Raw genomic sequence first — 19,550 nt, 5'->3', positions numbered from 1 at the left:
GATATTTACATTAGTTACTAGCACCGCCGCTCTTACGCTGCGAGTGCCGGCTCCCTGCTCCCTGCACTCCTAGCCAAAGTACACATCAGGTTAATTACCCGATGTGTACTCCAGCTACGTGAGCAGGGAGCCGGCATTGGCAGCGGAAGAGCACACCGCTTAGCGCTGGCTCCCTGCACACGGAGCCGGAGCCGGAGTACACATTGGGTAATTAACCCGATGTGTACCCTGGCTAGGAGAGCAGGGAGCCAGCGCTAAGCGTGTGCACTGGTAACCAAGGTAAATATCGGGTAATGGTTACCCGATATTTACCTTAGTTACCAAGTGCAGTATGGCTTCCACAGCGACGCGTGTCGTTATGATCGCTGCTGCGTCTGCTATGTTTGACAGCTAAGCAGCGATCATAACAGCGACTTACTAGGTCGCTGTTGCGTCACAGAAAATGGTGACGTAACAGCGACGTCGTTGTCGCTGTCGCTATGCGTGAACCCAGCTTAACTCTGCTGCTGCATTAGTAAATGTATCCGTCTCGGGTTTCACTTAAATCACTTATTTCAGAGATGTAGATAGAAACCCGAATAAAAATTCTCACCATAGAGCACAAGATAAATGTGACCTGATCCAAACTGTTTGAAACTCCAAACCCATTCCACAAGAACACACGTCCCCACTCATGCACTCATGTCTATCATCGTTAATTGAAATATATTGGGCTTCCATGTTACTGGTAGCACAAAGGCTGTGGAAAAATGTTAAAGCTTGCAACCCTAAAGAAATTAAATTCAGCAAAATCTGCACTCCCAAATCCAAATGCCCTCTCATCTGAGCCCTACAATGTGCCTAAACCACAGTTAGCATCTACATGTTTGACATTATTGTACTGAGAAGAGCCCGTCTAAATGTACGGGTTGCAGGTTTCCAGAAGCATGAGCTGGGCACAGTCTACGGGCACTACAATGTACTGGGCATGAAATGTCCTGTGGTGCAGCCAAACAGTACTGTACAGTCACATGTGAGATATTGCCATATTCAGGCAAAATTATGTAACACATTATGGGTCCTTTTTTTACCTATTCTCCTTTTGAAAACCTGAAATTTGGGTTAAATCAACATTTTTGAGGATAAAAATGTATTTTTTTATTTTCATGGTTCAATATTTTAAAATTCTGTGAAGCACCTGGTGCTCACCAAACATCTAGATAAAGCTCTAATGTTTAGGCACATCAGGGGCTCTCCAAACGCAATATGGCATCCGCTAATGATTGCAACTATTTTAGCAGTCCAAAGGTGAAATGGCACTCCTTCCCTTCCAAGCCCTGCCGTGCACTCAACAGTTGATTTCCACTACATATGAAGTATCAGTGTACTCAGGAGAAATTGCACAGTAAATTGTTTGGTGCATTTTTTCCTGTTACCCTTGTGAAGAAACGCTATTTGGTTGAAGTAACAATTTTGTCGTAAAAATGCATTTTTTTTTTAATTTTCACAGCTCAGCGTTATAAAATTCTGTGAAGCACCTGGGGATTCAAGGTGTGCAGCAAACATTTACATTCCTTGAGGAGTCTATTTTCCAAAGTAGGGACACTTGTGGGGGAACTCCAATATTTAGGCACATCAGCGGCTCTCCAAACACGACATGGCATCTGCTAATGATTCCAGATAATTTTGCATTAAAAAATTCAAATGGTGCCCCTTCCCTTCTGACCCCCCAGTGCACCCAAACAGTAGATTTCCACCACAAATTGAATGGTACATTTTCTCTTTTACCCTTGTGAAAATGCACAATTTCATGGCTAAAGTAACATTTTTGTGGGAAAAAGTACAATTTTCATTTTTTTCTTCTACATTGCTTTGGTTCCTGTGAAGCACCTAAAGAGTTAATAAACTTCTTGGATGTGTTTATGAGCAGTTTGAAGGGTGCAGTTTTTAGAATGGGGTCACTTTTGGGTATTTTCTGTCGCCTAGGCCTCTCAATGTCTCATCAAATGTGATGTGGTCTCTAAAAAAAATGACTGTAAATTGTGTTGGAAAATGAGAAACTGTTAATATACTTTGAACCTTTCTAACTTCGTAACAAAAAAAATATGTTTCAAAAATTGTACTGATGTAGTAAAGTGGTAACTTTTATTTATTAACAAGTGTTCCAGCGTTGGAACCTGTCAAAGTGACACTGTTCAAAATTGCAAAAAATGGTCTGCTCATTTAAGTAAAAACGGGCTTGAAGGTAAAGGGTTTAAAATTGAGAATCTAAAAAAATATCTAACTCACTTCTTCAACTGCCTATTTCTTATGACAGTCAAACCAACTTGATTAGTAACACTGCCTACTATATCCCAAATTCTTGTTTACCACTCCAAGAGATTTATTGCACACATCTTCCTTTTCACATTAACCCCTTGGAATAATTTAACATACATTTATGTCATAAGGTCATATACCTGCAGCAGATTGCTGTATATGTAGGTCATTGAGATTGTGGAAACTCCATTAATCATCCATTGCCATTATTTTACAGTGATACAGAATTTCATGAGCTTATTGGTTATTTTTGCAGGATTAGCCTAATAATGTCCACTATGGTTGCCATCTTACTACTTCTCGCAGACCAAGAAGTATTGTTGACACTATAGTAGGACTAAATATTACCTACTGTATATACTTTTGCAAACAAAATGCTACACAATAATTATTTTGAATAATACCACTATGCTTGGCCAAATAACTATTATATTATTATTTGTAAGGTCAGCCACTGATCTTGGCTTTTATTTTCTCTTCTAATTAATCCCAAAGGTGTTCGCTGGGGTTGACGTCAGAGCTCTGTTCAGGCTAGTCAAATATTTCTACCTCAGTTTCACTCAACCACGCCTTTATGGATCTTGCATTATGCCAGGGGTCTCAAACTCGGCTGGGTGTATGGGCCACACGAAGAAAAAAAATAATTTGGGGGGGCCGAATTCTTTGCAGGACAAAGTGACATTTTTATTGGTACCATATATTTTTTTACACACCTTTGGATCACTGATTTTGAACATTTTTCACTTGTTTATTATAACAAATGTGCACATTCTTTGTTTAAGTATAAAAAAAAATAATTTTGATGGTAAAAACAAATGTCATGCCTTATTTTGATTTTTGTTTTTTTTTTCTTTTACATTTTATCCCTTTCTTATAACTAATAGTGTTACAATTAGCACTATATAGAAATGTTGGCCAACATCTTTTAGTAATGTTCCCCATCTTGTTGTAATGTGCCCATCCTAGTCCCCATCCTACAGTAATGTACTGATCCTTATCCCCATCCTATAGTAATGTTCCCTTTCCTTGTCCCATCTTATCGTAATGTGCCCATCCTGTAGTAATGTGTTCATTCTTGTCCCCATCCTATAGTAATGTCCCCAACCTATAATAATGTGCCCATCCTGTAGTAATGTGTCCATCCTTGTCCCCATCTTATAATAATGTTCCCCATCCTTGTCCCCTTGTAGCAATCTCCCTATCCTTTAGTACTGTCTACATCATATAGTTGTGCCATTCTGTAGTAATGTGCCCATCCTACAGTAATGTCCCCATCCTATAGTAATGTGCCCCATCCCTGTCCTCATCTTGTAGTAATGTCCCCATACTATAGTAATGTGCCAAGCTTGTCCCCATCCTATAGCAATGTGCAAAAATGAACGCAAATCCAGCGCCTTGGCAGGGAGACTCGAGTGATAAAACTCCAAACTTTATTGTATCAAAATTAAAATACAAAAATACAGACCACTATGTGGGGGGACAAGAAAAAGTAATCCATGGACAGAGGAAAAATTCCTACATGTTTCGACCAGTAGAGGTCTTAGTCATGGAATGTCCCCATCCTATAGTAATGTCCCCATCCTAGTCCCCATCCTATATTAATGTCCGCAGCCTTGTCCCCATTCTATAGTAATGTCCCAATCCAATAGTATTGTGCCCCTCCTTTAGTAATATCCCCAGCCTTGTCCCCATCCTATAGTCATGTGCCCAACTTGTCCCTATTCTATAGTAATGTGCGCATCCTGTAGTAATGGGTGAGGGGGTGGCAGTGGCTATAACTAAGGTTGCTTTCACACTACGCTTTTTTTAACATGCGTCATGAATGTTTTTTTGCTGTAAAAGTGGATCCTGTTTTTACAAAGAAAAACGCATGCAAACGCATGTGTTATTTTGCAGGATCCTGTCACTTGAAGTTTATGGGTGGGCATTGGAGTCATGTAATTGTGAGTGAGGGAAACTGAACGTGATAGACTGGGAGCCGGCATCTGACAGCTGCGGACGCTGGTAACCAAGGTAAACATCGGGTAACTAACCGAAGCGCTTTGCTTGGTTACCTGATATTTACCTTGGTTAAGAGCGTCCGCAGCTGCTAGAATCCGGGCTGCCTGTTCCCTGCACACGTAACCAAAGTAAACATCGGGTATCTAAGCGAAGCGCTTTGCTTGGTTACCCGATATTTACCTTGGTTACGAGCGTCTGTCGCTCTCAGGCGGGCGAGAGAGAGAGGAGAGAGAGGGGGGAGAGAGGGAGGGGGAGAGAGAGCGGGACGGGGAGAGAGAGAGGGAGTGGGAGAGAGAGACTGATCACGCCAGGCTGGTTTCTGGGCATGCTCAGTAGAGCAAGCAGAATCCTGTCTATCAGCATGCCAGCGTTCATATGTGTTTGCATGCAGTATAGTCAGGATCCAGTGAAAAACAGTATTTGGACGCAGCTCAAAAATGCTACAAGTAGCGTTTTTGAAAAAAGTTAAAAAACTGCAAGTCGCTGGATCCTCACTATAACGCATGCAAACGCACGTGAACGCATGTTGACGCGAGTTCATTGCAAATGCATTGAAATGAAAATGCATTTGCACTGGATCCGTTTTTGCGTTAAAAAAACGCTCATGACGCATGTTAAAAAAACGTAGTGTGAAAGCAGCCTTACCGATCGCTCTCCTCAGCTTCCACAGATGCCGGTCACAAGGCCGGTCTCTCTCCAATCAGAGCTGGGGGCAGGTGAAACAGAGGTCACGAAGCTCCAGCCAATGATCAGTGCTATAGCTGCACTGCTCATGGCTGGATTTCAATGTTTCAGCCATTTTCAATGGCTCAAACATTACAGTGGCTGTGATTGGCTGAGCGGCGTTTGTCAGCCAATCACAGCCTCCGTAGGTCTGGGGAGGGGAGACACCACCCCTCCTGAGGTCAAGCAGAAGTCCCCTCCTCCCCGAATCTAAGGTATTTGCAAAGCGATCGCAGCCACCGGGGCTCCGGGGCCACGATTTCGCCATGACATACTGGGTACGTCATGAGTCCTTAAGTACCAGGGAGCCATGACGTACCCAGTACGTCATAGGTCGCTAAGGGGTTAACATCCTTCACATACACACACAAAAAAAAAAAAACACCATTCTTCTCACCTGTGCCTCGTTCCCTCGGATGCTTGATCTCTGCTTCTTGCTGTCTGCAGGCCCTTGCCTCCATTGACTATCGTGGCCAGTGCAGGGGCCGCAGCCACTGTTAGCGATTTATGTCAGGTGATTTTTTTTGCTGGCACTGCGCGTGCAGAGTCAAGATCTCTATGCACAACGTTTCCAACGCAGCTGTAACACTGTGGGCGGTGTACATCCTCTTCCTGAAGGGGGAGGGACGTTCGGCGTCACACAGCGTCCGGCCAATAGAAGCGGAGGGCCGGAGATGAGCGGGACGTAAACATCCCGCCCACCTCCTTCCTTCCGCATTACAGGCAGGACGCAGGTAAGCTGTGTTCATCGTTCCCGGGGTGTCACACGGAGCGATGTGTACTGCCCCGGGAACGATGAACAACGGGACGTGCAATTTTTAGAAAATGAGCGACGTGTCAGCGATGGACGAGAAGGTGAGTATTTCTGCTCGTTCATAGCTGTCACACGCTACGATATCACTAACGATGCCAGATGTGCGTCACTTACGACGTGACCCCGCCGACATCTCGTTAGATATATCGCAGCGTGTAAAGCCCGCTTAACTCTTATCAATACTGTACACAACTATATTTTTACATTGCTCCAACTGGCAACCGGAACAAACAGTTTTTGTGCTATCTTGGCTTAAAGGAGAGCATATTCAGATTAAATGTTTGCATTAATACTATAACGAAGGAACACAATTTGATTTGTAATCATCTTGCCCTATGCTTCTATGCAGATAACAGAACATCAGGTACTAATGTTTTTTCTGTTTCTATGTTGTAGACTAGTTTCTAGGTTGCAGTCTAGTTCATTAAACTCAACTAAGCTATATTTTACTTTTATCCCAGCTGGATCTCGAGCATCGTTCACTAGCCAACACAGTCACATAGTGCCTGAACTGAGACCATTACAATCACCAGAACATCACATTGAACCTATTTATGAAGACAGACTTTATCAGAAGGCACCAATGAGAAGCCTAAGCCAAAGTCAGGGAGATCCAGTACTACCAGCACATACCACCTCATATCGCACCAACACAGGTAATGACAATAATTGCATAAAATGCAATTTTTATCCAGATATTTTATCGTCTTAGTTAATTTATGTTGATTGAAATAGATTTCTTACTGCTTTATAGTTCTGAAGAATATAGACATTTAATTTAGGTGGTTATACTGATTTTTATTATGTCATTATTCTGACATAATGTGTTTACATGATCGCTTGGAAATCTTTATATTAATTTATTTCATTTGTTCAACTATCATTTTCATTTATAATGTTTATTGTGGAAATGTCCCCACTTCTGACAAATCATTTTGCTGGATGAAAATACACTGAAATAAATAAAAATAAACATGTTTATATCCATATTAACCTTTTATGCTTGAGGTGTATATAAATATGTTCAGTCTCTGACCATTGAATATGGTGCTTTATTAGGAAAACACTGTAATTCAGCCACTTGGCTGTTTCTGTGGCTTTGCCTCCAGTGGTGAAAGTTTATATGGAGTTAAGCGGGCTTTACACTCTGCGACATTGCTAGCAATTGCTAGTGATGTCGAGCACGATAACACCCGCCCCCGTCGTACGGCCGATATGTGATGATCACTGCTGTAGCGAACATTATCGCTACGGCAGCGTCACACGCACATACCTGCTCTGCGACGTTGCTCTGGCCGGCGAACCACCTCCTTTCTAAGGGGGCGGGTCGTGCGGCGTCACAGCGACGTCACACGGCAGCCGTCCAATAGAAGCGGAGGGGCGGAGATGAGCGGGACGTAAACATCCCACCCACCTCCTTCCTTCCAATCCGGTGGAGGCAGGTAAGGAGATGTTTGTTGCTCCTGCGGTGTCACACATAGCGATGTGTTGTGCCGCAGGAATGCCAAACAACATCGCTAAAAAGCAGAAAACGATTTTTTATTTGAGGACGACCTCTCCGCGGCAAACGATTTTGCCCTCTTTTGCGATCATTTCAGATCGCTCTTAAGTTTTACACACTGCGATATCGTTAATGACGCAAGATGTGCGTCACAAACAACGTGACCCCGACGATAATTCATTAACGATATCGTAGCATGTAAAGCCCGCTTTAGTCCTGTTTAAAGGGAACCTGTCACCAGATTTTTCCCTATTAAACTAAAAGAATCAACTTCTGCAGCTCCTGGGCTGCATTCTATGAAGGTGCACCTTTGCCCTGACTCCCTTTCCAGACCCCAAAAATAACTTTATAAAACCTGGCCATTAGGTATGCTAATTAGTTCACAGAAAAACAGATCAAAAATCTGGAGTAATCCAAAAACATAAAATCACAGAAAAATACTCCTAAAATATTATCTTTATTAATAAACAGCAATTTTAAAGATACATCAAAAAGAAATTAAATAAATATACCCTAAAGGTCTTAAATACAAATTAGTTCACAATTTAGTGGACCAGCCAGCGGTATATCCCAGGGAATAGTTATATCGCTCCACCAGTCAACTTTACAATCAATGATAAGTCAAATATTTACACTCAATAAAACACAATTAACCACAAAATCATTTTTGTCTAGTTCCAATAATTATCTATATACTGAAAAGAGAAAAGTATATGTTGTTGGGAAATGTACAAATGAGTTTGACAATATGTCTCCCATGTGATAATAGAAAAACGTGTTAGACCTATATGTAGTTTTGGTTATATCGGACAAAGATGGAAAATATGTGACTTACTGTATTGGTATAGATTTTACATACAGTAGTCTTTTATGCTAATTGCAACATTTTAACCCCAAGAAGTTATACCCGACGCTTTTCGCCTCCTTGAGTGGAGGTTCATCAGGGGTATAGTTATTACATATGTTCCAAAATCTATATGTTCCAAAAAGACTCTTTTCCACAGCTTTATACCATGATAACTAGCTGTAGGGGACTTTTGTGGTCATCCCCCACCCCCCCCAGGAATGAATTTAATACGGACTGACTGATTATTGCAAAATAATTGCGCATTTAGCTCACCGGTGTGCGCAAGGGCAGCTATGTTTTCTGCTCTGTCCGCGATATGGCAGAGTGAACTGCGCCTGCGCTAGCCTACATTACTGCACAGTCGCGAGATTTGAAAATGAAACGAGGATGATTACGGAGGCGTCATCACGGCAATCAAGAAAGGAGGACGGCGATCAGCGGCAGGAGGAGGGACAGGAGCAGAAAATGAGCCCGCCCATCTGGACAACACAGGTAATTAGCATACCTAATGGCCAGGCTTTATAAAGTTATTTTTGGGGTCTGGAAGGGGAGTCAGAGCCAAGGTGCACCTTCATAGAATGTAGCCCAGGAGCTGCAGAAGGTGATTCTTTTAGTTTAATAGGGAAAAATCTGGTGACAGGTTCCCTTTAATCCATGAAACAATGAGATGGGAATAACCCTTCAACTTAGCATTGAGATTTATGTCAGTGTTGCTTTTTAACAATAAATAGCAACGCTGACCTGATCTGAATGATTAAAGCATGGCCGCAAGAGACACCTGCAGATTTGGTTTGTGAAAAAGTACATATTTGAACAACTGTGTAGACAAAGAGAACAAAGAAGAAAAATGGCACAGAGTATTGCAAAAAAAGTTATAAATATTATTAGAAATATCATTAAAAATATTAATCTCACAAAAAGTCACAATATTTGCAATGTAAAATGAGCAAGGATGAAATCACAGGGTCATGGATGGATGAAAACTCACAAATATAGTATAGAACACAATTGTAATGATACAACCCTAACCGCCACAGGAGGAGAGCCCTGAAATAAAGATGGTACTAATACTCCACAAATGTTAAAAATTAGGAAGGTTTGCGTTTGAACCACAATGTGGTAATCAAAATGGTAAATAATGCCCTATAAGTAGAGAGGAAAGAGGATTTAAAATGGGGAATCCTATGTAGTCGTGTGGAGGTGGTCACGGGAGACCCTCTGTGGGTGCACCACTGGTAGTCCGCAAAGAGAAAAGAAATATGGGTAGGAATACAAAAAAGCCCAGATGCATAAGCCTGTATGAAACAGGGAATGCCAAAGGGAAGAAGAGAAAAAAATGTGAAAAATTGTGGATATTGCAGCAGCGATCCGACCAGCGATCTGACCTGGTCAGGATCGCTGCTGCATCGCTACATGGTCGCTGGTGAGCTGTCAAACAGGCAGATCTCACCAGCGACCAGTGACCAGCCCCCAGCCAGCAGCGACGTGCAAGCGACGCTGCGCTTGCACGGAGCCGGCGTCTGGAAGCTGCGGACACTGGTAACTAAGGTAAACATCGGGTATGGTTACCCGATGTTTACCTTAGTTACCAGCTCACACCGCTTAACTTAGCGTGTGCAGGGAGCAGGAGCCGGCATTGGCAGCATGAGAGCTGCGGAGGCTGGTAACGAAGGTAAATATCGGGTAACCACCTTGGTTACCCGATGTTTACCTTGGTTACAGCTTACCGCAGGCTGTCAGACGCCGGCTCCTGCTCCCTTCACATTCAGGATTGTTGCTCTCTCGCTGTCACACACAGCGATGTGTGCTTATCAGCGGGAGAGCAACAATAAAAAAACGAACCAGCACTGTGTGTAACGAGCAGCGATCTCACAGCAGGGGCCAGATCGCTGCTCAGTGTCACACACAGCGAGATCGCTAATGAGGTCACAAAAAACGTGACTCAGCGGCGATCTCAGTAGCGATCTCGCTGTGTGTGAAGTACCCCTAAGAGGTAAGGCAGGAATAATAAAGTTAGACCAAATTCCTGATCAGCCATACACAACTGAAACTGAACACTGGCTGATGGTGTAAGGTGCAAAAAGAATCAGCTGAAGGAAATAATGTGCCTGAGGTGCACCGCTGACACTATCACCTATATAGTAGGCAGGCAAAAAATGAGTGGAAAAATAAAAAGCTCAGGATCAGTTGTACATGCGCCGATCTAAATAGTCATGGAGCAAGAGGTAAGGCAAAATTGGAAAAAGTTTGACCAAATTTCCTAATCAGCCATGTACAACTGAAACTGAAACTGAACACTGGCTGATAAGGTAAAGTGCCAGGGGTATCAGCGGGAGGAAGTAATGTACCTAAGGTGCCTGCTGAAAGGGTAGTCACTGGGAGTATGCCTACTGTGGAGGCAAAAGGCGCATCAAGGGGTGAAAAATCCCTGTTGTGAAAATGATTATAATAATAAGCAGAGTAGCAAGATTGCCCATATGAAGGGCGAACAAAAAAACACAAACAAACAAGAGTCAAGAGTCAGTTGTGTACGCTAATAATGTGAAGTACTAGCTGGAGTAAGAGTAAGGGTGATAATGAACCACAGTCATAATCAGCCATACACAACTGAAGCCGGACACAGGAGGTGGTAAGGAGGAATGCCAGACATGTCAGCGGGGGAGAGTGAAGTGCCGAGAATGCATCGAACCAGATTTTAAAAGTGTGATCACCGGGAACCACTGTTTATCTGTGAGTCCACTCATCACTAGTGATGAGCAAATTGAAACGTCCTGCATTCAACTATTTTTCTTTTGAAAATGGAGAAATGCTTGAAACCTTACTGTGTAATAATAATTATGGAAGAAAGTGCTAATACATGTGTACCCCAAAATGATAATTACTTAACAAAGCTCTACTGGGCCTTCAAAAAACAAGATCTAATAATGTCATATCATAATGAAAGCTGCATGTTAGAAGGCAAAAACAATTTTAAAAAAATGTAGGTCCTAAGTCCTAATAGTTATATTTCTTGGGTCTTGAGGGGATCAAACCATGGCACATAAAATGCTAGCATATTAGCAAATATTTCCTTAGCACAAGTAATCAGACTATTGCAGCTTCAAGTACTCTAAGGGGTACTTTGCACACTACGACCTCGCAAGCCGATGTTGCGATGCCGAGTGCGATAGTCCCTGCCCCTGTCGCAGCAGCGATATGTGGTGATAGTTGCCGTAGCGAACATTATCGCTACAGCAGCTTCACATGCACTCACCTTTCCCTGCAACGTCGCTCTGGCCGGCGACCCGCCTCCTTATTAAGGGGGCGGGCTGTGCGGCGTCACTGTGACGTCACACAGCAGGCGGCCAATAGGAGCGGAGGGGCGGAGATGAGCGGGATGTAAACATCCCGCCCACCTCCTTCCTTCCGCATATTCAACGGGAGCCGCGGTGACACCGGTAGGAGATGCTCCTCGCTCCTGCAACTTCACACACAGTGATGTGTGCTGCCGTAGGAGCGAGGAACAACATCGGACCGTCGCATCGGCGTAATTATGGAATTCGCCGATGCTACACCGATGATATGATTACGACACTTTTGCGCTCGTTAATCGTATCATCTAGGCTTTATACACTACGATGTCGAGAGCGACGCAGGAAGTGCGTCACTTTCGACATGACCCCACCGACATCGCACCTGCGATGTCGTAGTGTGCAAAGTACCCCTAAGGGGGCTATTAAATACAATAAAAGGTGGGGGTAAAGTTTTTAAAAATATGAAAAATACACAAGTTTTAATCACTTTTCTTCTGCCCCATTAAAAAAATAGACATATTTGCTATCACTGCATTTGTAAAAAAGTCCAATCTATCAAAATATTAAATAAATAATTCCATTCGGTAATTAACGTAATGGGGGAAAAAAAATCAAAACGTCAGATTTATGCTTTTTTGACCTCCAAAACATTGCAATAAAATGTAATAAGAGGCGATAAAAATATCGTAGCTACCCCATAATGGTACCAGTACCAATGTCAAGTAAGGACACACAAAATAAGTGATCACACAGCCCCAAATCCTGGAAAATGAAAATGTTCTGGGTCATGGAATTTTTTGTTCTTACAAATTTACACATTTTTTTAACCACTTAAATAAAAAACACTATACATGTTTGGTATTTGCATACAAATATTGACCTGGAGATATTGCTGTGTCAGTTCTACAAAACAGTAAATGTGATAAAACAAAAATTATTGTGGAATTGAACTTTTTTGCAATTTCAAAGCACTTGGAATTTTTTTTCCATTTTTCAGTGCATCACATGATAAAATGATTGATGTGATTCAAAAGTACAACTCCCCTCACAAAAAAGAAGCCATTATATGGCTATGTGGATAGAATAATAAATAGTTATGGCTCTTGGAAGAACTGGAGGAAAAAGCAAAAGCGGGAAAAAAAGAAAAATAGCAAGGTCGTGAAGGGGTTAAAAATGGATTTCCTTTTTCTCTTATTTTAAGATATGATGATTCTTTCAATACATTTTTTTAAAAAAAGAGTGTAGAGTTTTTCTCCCAGACATGATGTTAAACTGCAAATATATTTTCTTGCATTTATAGTGAGTCCAAATTCATTAATTTTGTCATTGTAACAGAAAAATGCAACACAGCTGCAATTAAACCACTTAGAAATGTTTGTCTGGTCTGAAAATCTGACGAAACGTGGACAAGATCTCATTTTGTGTTTTTTATACAGTCCATCACTGTTTGCACACAACCTTAGGCTATAATGTGACCAAGTACAATGTCTTAGGCCTCTTTCACACATCCGTGAAAACAACACACGTTTTGCACGGACTTGTAAAAGGTACGTATGGCCCTCGGTGTGCCGTGATTTTGGTACATTACTGTAGAGTTCACCGTGTGCTATCCGTGATAATACACGGAGAACAGGAACTTTCTACTCACCTGTCCGTGACGCTGCTGTCCGTGGTGCTGATGTCTTCCACTCTGCGGTCTCCGGCCCTGCTGACTTTCTGCTGCTGCTGATTCCGGTCATTGGTGCAGTGAATATGCGATGAGCATAATGAGCGGGGATCGAAAGCAAATGACAGTAGCGGCAGAGACAGCAGCGCTGGAGAACTTGAGTATATAAATTCATTTTTTTTTTCACAGAAACATGATTTTCTCTGGTACCTGTCACACTGTTGTCACATGGATTCCATCTGTACGGTTCGTGTGGCACCCGTGCTGCCGGAGAAAAATGAAGATATCTACGTGTGGAGCACACAGACACATGTATGCTCCACACGGACACAAGGTCCACGTGAAAACACGCATGTGTGTGCAGACTCATTTATATAAATGGAAAAAAGGAAGGATATCCAGCACAGCATCCAGAAAAATAAAAATCCAAATTTATTCAATCCATTAAAATCCTAAAACACTGTTTTATCAGAGTGTCCGGTACGTGTGCAAATGGACGTCACACGTACGGGAGACATGGATTTGTGAAGAGGGCCTTAAACAGTGAAATGAAATCTATTTAGCTATTTTCTGTACTTAATTTTAAAGCAATTTCTTCTCTTTTTTTCTTCATAAATATATTGATGTTGTAAGCATGTTCAAATGAATGTAAGTTCCCATGATGAGTGTTTGGTAAATTTGTGATGCTGCATAATTTTGCAAATGAAGCATGTAACAGTTCTAGCAAATTCTGAGACTTACAGAAAACTAATACTCATGTGCCCAGTGTGTTGTTTTTTTTTGTTTAAACTGACCCGCAAAGTGTTCTTGACTTGTACAACGTCTATTTCTCTTGTTGGTACAATGAGTTTTATGTGCGGATCATAATCATAAAATTTCATTAGATACAGGTTATCCGCTGTAAAGAAACTCACATAGCTATATATCTAATGCGCCATCTTGATAACTTTCATCATAAAGTTATCTCAATTAGGGCTCATGCAGATGATCATATTTTCGATGTGAGTGCTATTTCTCAAAAAATTGGATCACACTCTGACCAATGTTATTCATGTCATTTTTTTCATCGGACTAAGTGCTCCATGGAAAAAGATTGTGTGACGCCCTGAACTAGCCAGGTAGTCACAGGTAGTCCCTTACACAAACACCTTTCCCTAAAAAGGTACCAGCAGCCAGCCTAAAAACCCTGAGTCACCCCTCTCAGGTTCTGACGTTCACACCAGGGGGACAGAGCCAGGCGATTGGCCACGCCCACCGAGGAGTTTGGATGGCCTGAGGCGGGAAAGGACAACAGTTCTGTTAGGGGAGTGAAGGAGAGTGGAGTAATGTCTGTCAGGGGTCTGGGTCGGAGCCCGGATTCCCTTTGGCCAGGAGGCAGAAACTGGTGGCCGCCTGCAGGAGCTGGGATTACAGCCGGTGGAACCGTAAAGACAGGGGACGGGTGGTGGCCTGCCGGTAGTGAACCGGGGAACCAATTGGAAACCGGAGCACCAGGAGGCGTACTCAGACCCAGTACGAGGCCTAGAAGCCACTGGACCGAGTCGAATTCACTGATTGGGGTCTGGACTTTAGGTCCTTTCCCACCCAAGACCTGACTGAAGACAACAGCCCAACCATAGGGATAGAAAGCCACCGTCCAGGCATAGAGATCCCACGGGCCAGCGTCTGCAGGCAAAAGGGCTCTTCCGGCACACACAAAGCTGGGGAGCAGACTACCGTTGCTCAGGCATAGGAGTCACGATTCTACCGAAAGAAAGGTGCAGGAGAAAGGCAGAAACCACCAACCTGAAAAGGGGAGAAGTGCAGCCGGCTGCGGGCACCGTCCACCATCTTGTTTGGTTTACCAGAGACTCCAGTGTGTCTGTCATAGTGAGTACAACAGTGCCCTCGGGCTGCGCGCAGCACCGCACCGCAACGACACGCACTCCCGTAGCCTCTCATCCACGGGCCCTGGGACCATCGCCCCCCCCTTTCCCACGGAGGGGTTAACACAAAGCTGCGCAACACCATCCACGGGAGCCTAGTCAACGGCAGCGGTGGTGTCCATCTATTTACCACAACCCGTGGGTGGCGTCACGAACTTAAACCCCCCAAACAACCGCGGCCCCGGCCGTGGACCACCCCACCGTACATCACCACTCCCCTTCACGTAGCACCAGCAACCTCCCTTCAGAGCGACATGACCCACCCACCGACGAGCACGGATCCGAGCGGCTCGGCAGCCGGCCGAGGCCCGGGGCGGTACACATTGACTCTTCTGGCGTCACGAAGAGAATTGAACCCATCCACTTACCTGTGGAAGTGCGCCTTGAAGTTACAGTCAGCGGAAGTCCCGTTGAAAAATTTCAGAATCCGCCATCTTGTCACTGTCCTGTGGCGTGAAGTTTCCCGCCAGACCTGTCTTCCCCACGAAAATAGCGCGAGAGTTGAAGCCCCGCCCCCTGGGAACAGAGCGGTGCAGAAAGAAAGCAGAGTGCCCCGAAAAGACCAAGGGGGTACAGAGGGAAGATGTCCGTGCCCAACGGGCATAGCGTATGGGCGCCGGCCACGGGAGTGGCGGCGCCCGAAGACGAGAATGTAGTGGCCCTCGCTCCGGTCGCAGGAGTGGGGGAGGTCGCGGGTCCGGCGGTCACCCAGGTAATGCCGATCTACTTGCCCTACGTGCCCGGTGCTACCTGGCTACCCCAGTACAATAAGAAGCCTTATGCCTTGCAGGTGTTCCGGAAAAAGATAAGCACGATCCTTGACTTGTATGCCATGACCGGCAGACAGCGTGCGACGGTAGTGCTAGGGCAACTGACCAGCGTGGCCGAGCAGGAGACGGAGACCTGGGCAGACGCGACCGGGCTTCGGTGACCACTATCTTTGAGAAACTCCAGACCGCCTTTGAGACCCGCACTGAGGCTGAGTTGCGGATGCAGTTTTACCAATGTCGGCAGCGGCCCGCGGACAGTATAAGAGACTATGCTTTGTGCCTGCAGACAGCCCTCCGGACGCTGCAGCAGGTGGACACCATCAGTGAGATCGACAGCAACAAGATGCTAGTGGAGCAATTCCTACATGGACTGGGATCCGTTGAAGACTGCAAACAGCTGCGGTTATGGACTTTGGAGCACGCCCACTTGGACTTTGCAGTAATAAAGGAGCGGGCCATCAAGGCCCTGCAAGCACCAACCACTGGCGCTCCTGATGCGACCCCTTGGCCAGTCGAGACCGCTCCCGTTTCGGTAGTGCCCCCTCTCTTGGCTCTACCGGCCTCTGCTGCACCCGTCGGGATGATGGAAGAGCTGGCCTTGCAGGTCCGATGCATGAACGAAGACCTCACTCGGATCCTGGCCGCACTCCAGCTGCCGACGAGAGCCAAGCCCCAGGAGAAGATCCAACTCGCTGACAGCCTGGAGGACGTCCCCTGTATGCAGCGGAAGGAGAACAACGACCCGCGGTATGGGCCGCCTGTCTGCTACAGGTGCAACAAACCTGACCATTAGTCTAGGCGATGCCCGTTAAACGAGCAACCCCTGAGGCCAAGGGTCAATCCTCAGGAGTAGACCCTCACGGCCCGACTGATTGGCGAGACCGGTATGTTGGAGGCCGCCCCATCATCTCCCTGGCAGTGGATGGCGTCCCGACCATGACCCTGTTGGACACCGGATCGCTGGTAACGACTATGCCTTATTCATTGTACCAGCGATATTGGGCCGATAGTGAACTTGCCCCTCCCGACGATAGCATGACTATTATTACGGCCAATGGGCTCCCTATGATTCAGGTGGGATTCAAGGAGGTGACCCTGACTGTGGGACGGACCCAGCTGAAACGCCAAGGGATGGTTGTGTTGCTGAATGAGTCCAGTGACCGTAACCCGAAAGTGGTCCTAGGGACCAATGTGATTGAGCAATGTATGGGAGAAGTGTTGAGCTTGTTGCAGCAGCTGTCTGCCACTGCAGGAGGGGGTCAGCAGAGGGCACGGCAGCATGAGATCCGGGCCCTCCTGCATCGGCAGCAAGTGAACCTGACGGGTGGAGAGATTGGTGGAGTGCGGGTGATGGATGCAGCCCCTTTGGTGGTACCGCCAAGGAGCGAGATGATAATCTGGTACAGGGCAGCAGTAGGCCCCCAGGGACGGGATTACCCGGCGATGGTGGAACCCTCGCCTTCAGAGCACTGGCCCACAGTAATGACCGCCAGGGGGGTGATTGATGTCAAGAAGGGGATGGCCCACAGTAATGGCCGCCAGGGGGGTGATTGACGTCAAGAAGGGGAGAGTGCCTGTGAGAGTGCTGAATTGCGGGGAGGAAGAGGTTAGGCTCCCCCGCTACGCCACCATAGCTAAGCTGTTCACCATAGACACCCACGCCATCCATGAAACCATCCCCACTACCCCTGCACCCAACACGAGCAGTGACACCCCATCCATGCAGCTAGAGGAATGGTGCCGGGAGTTACATGTCGGCACTGAGTCTACCCCGCTACACCACAAAGACGGGGTATACAGGGTAGTACAGGAGTATGGGCAGGTTTTCAGCAAGCACCTGCTAGACTTCGGGAGGATTAAGGGGGTTCAACATCATATCCCCACAGGCACAAATCCACCCATTAAAGAAAGGTATAGGTCGATCCCACCAGCACACTATCGATGCGCCAATTACATGTTGAGGAACATGAAGGAGGCAGGGGTCATCCGAGATAGTTGTAGTCCTTGGGCAGCTCCATTTTTTCTGGTAAAGAAGAAGGACGGTACCATGAGAATGTGTGTGGATTACCGGAAGATCAATCAGATAACGCATAAAGATGCCTACCCTCTTCCCCGCATCGAAGAGTCACTGGCTGCATTAAAGACTGCTAATTATTTCTTTACCCTTGACCTTACCAGTTGATACTGGCAGGTGGCGATTGCACAGGAAGATCTTGAGAAGACCGCGTTTGCTACCCCCATGGGACTCTGTGAGTTCAACAGTATGCCATTCGGGCTGTGCAATGCTCCCGGGACCTTCCAACAGCTCATGGAGTGCTGCTTGGGACATCTCAACTTCGAGACTGTTCTATTGTATTTGGATGACATGATTGTGTATTCCAAGACGTACGAGGCCCACCTGGAGCACCTGGCAGAAGTGTTTGCAGCCCTCTCCAAGTACGGGATGAAGCTGAAGCCCTCCAAGTGCCACCTGCTGAAACCCAAGGTGCAGTACCTCGGACATGTTGTGAGTGCCGAAGGTGTGGCCCCGGATCCTGAGAAGGTCACTGCTATCCAGAGCTGGCCTCAACCAACCACGGTGAGAGAGGTGAGGCAGTTCCTGGGCCTGGTGGGCTACTACCGCCGTTTCATCAAGGGGTGCACGAAAATGGCCGCGCCCATGCAAGACCTCCTTGTGGGACAGACCAAGAACGGGAGAGCCCTGGGGCCCCCATTTGTCTGGTGCGAGAAGCACGAGGAGTCTTTCCGCCAGTTGAAGTCAGCCCTGACAGGGGAAGAAATCTTGGCCTACCCCGATTACAGTCTCCCGTTCATCCTCTACACCGACGCCAGCAACGTGGGCCTGGGGCGGTCCTGTCCCAGGTACAGGACGGGAAGGAGAAAGTGATCGCCTACGCCAGCAGAAAACTCCGGCCAAAAGAAAGGAACCCCGAAAATTACAGCTCCTTCAAGCTTGAGTTCTTAGCCCTCATGTGGGCAATAACCAAAAGGTTTAAGCATTACCTCGCGGCGGCAAAGTTCACTGCCTACACGGACAACAATCCGCTGACACATCTGGATACGGCCAAGCTGGGCACCCTGGAGCAGTGGTGGATGGCCCGACTGTCCAATTACGATTTCACTATCAAGTACAGGGCTGGCCGCAAAAACACCAACGCGGATGCACTGTCTCAGATGCCGCACCTACCCGATGGAGGGGTGGAGAACGACGACCTTGAGGAAGTTGAGCTACCCACGTTCCACCAGCCACGGGATGAGAAGCCCTGCATTAACCAGCAGCAGGTGAACCTTGATCCGCTGCCCAGCCAAAGGTGGCAGGAAGCTCAGGACCAAGAACCTGCAGTCCAGTTGGTCAAAACCATGATTGCGCAGGGCTCTTCCAGGATGGACCCCGAAGCTCCCTCAGAAGCTCAGCGGTTGTGGAAGGAGAGAGACCGGCTGAGCTGATCAACCCGAAAACCCATGAGAAGATTCGCAAGCTGGTGGTTCCACAGGGAAGCGTGCCCAAGGTCCTGCAGGCCTACCATGACAGCGCAGGGCACTTCAGTTGGAAAAAGCTGGAAATGTTGCTGAGGGAGCGGTTTTACTGGAGTGGGATGCGAGAGTCTGTGGAGGCCTGGTGCCGAGAATGTGGCCACTGTACACTGAGAAGCCAGCTAGAAGGCCCCTCGGCGACCGATCATCACCCACCAGCCGCTGGAGTTGGTCGCCC

General features: G+C 46.1%; 1 protein-coding gene across 8 annotated transcripts in view; it reads left to right on the top strand.

The window, feature by feature from the left end:
* CTNND2 (catenin delta 2) overlaps nt 1-19,550 on the top strand; it is a 3,073,686-nt gene that overhangs the window by 1,263,183 nt on the left and 1,790,953 nt on the right. For 7 of the 8 annotated variants that reach the window (XM_075314969.1, XM_075314967.1, XM_075314968.1 and 4 more), the window contains one exon: nt 6,298-6,492. The exons of the other annotated variant lie outside the window; for it this stretch is intronic. In XM_075314969.1, the coding sequence (XP_075171084.1) occupies nt 6,298-6,492 (195 nt within the window). The remainder of the gene's footprint in view (nt 1-6,297; nt 6,493-19,550) is intronic. 8 annotated transcript variants of the gene reach the window in all.

The sequence above is a fragment of the Anomaloglossus baeobatrachus genome, chromosome 6 (genome assembly GCF_048569485.1).
Source record: "Anomaloglossus baeobatrachus isolate aAnoBae1 chromosome 6, aAnoBae1.hap1, whole genome shotgun sequence".
NCBI lineage: Eukaryota > Metazoa > Chordata > Amphibia > Anura > Aromobatidae > Anomaloglossus > Anomaloglossus baeobatrachus.
Note: the sequence above shows the minus strand (reverse complement) of the source record. Positions and strands in the feature narration are given on the sequence as shown.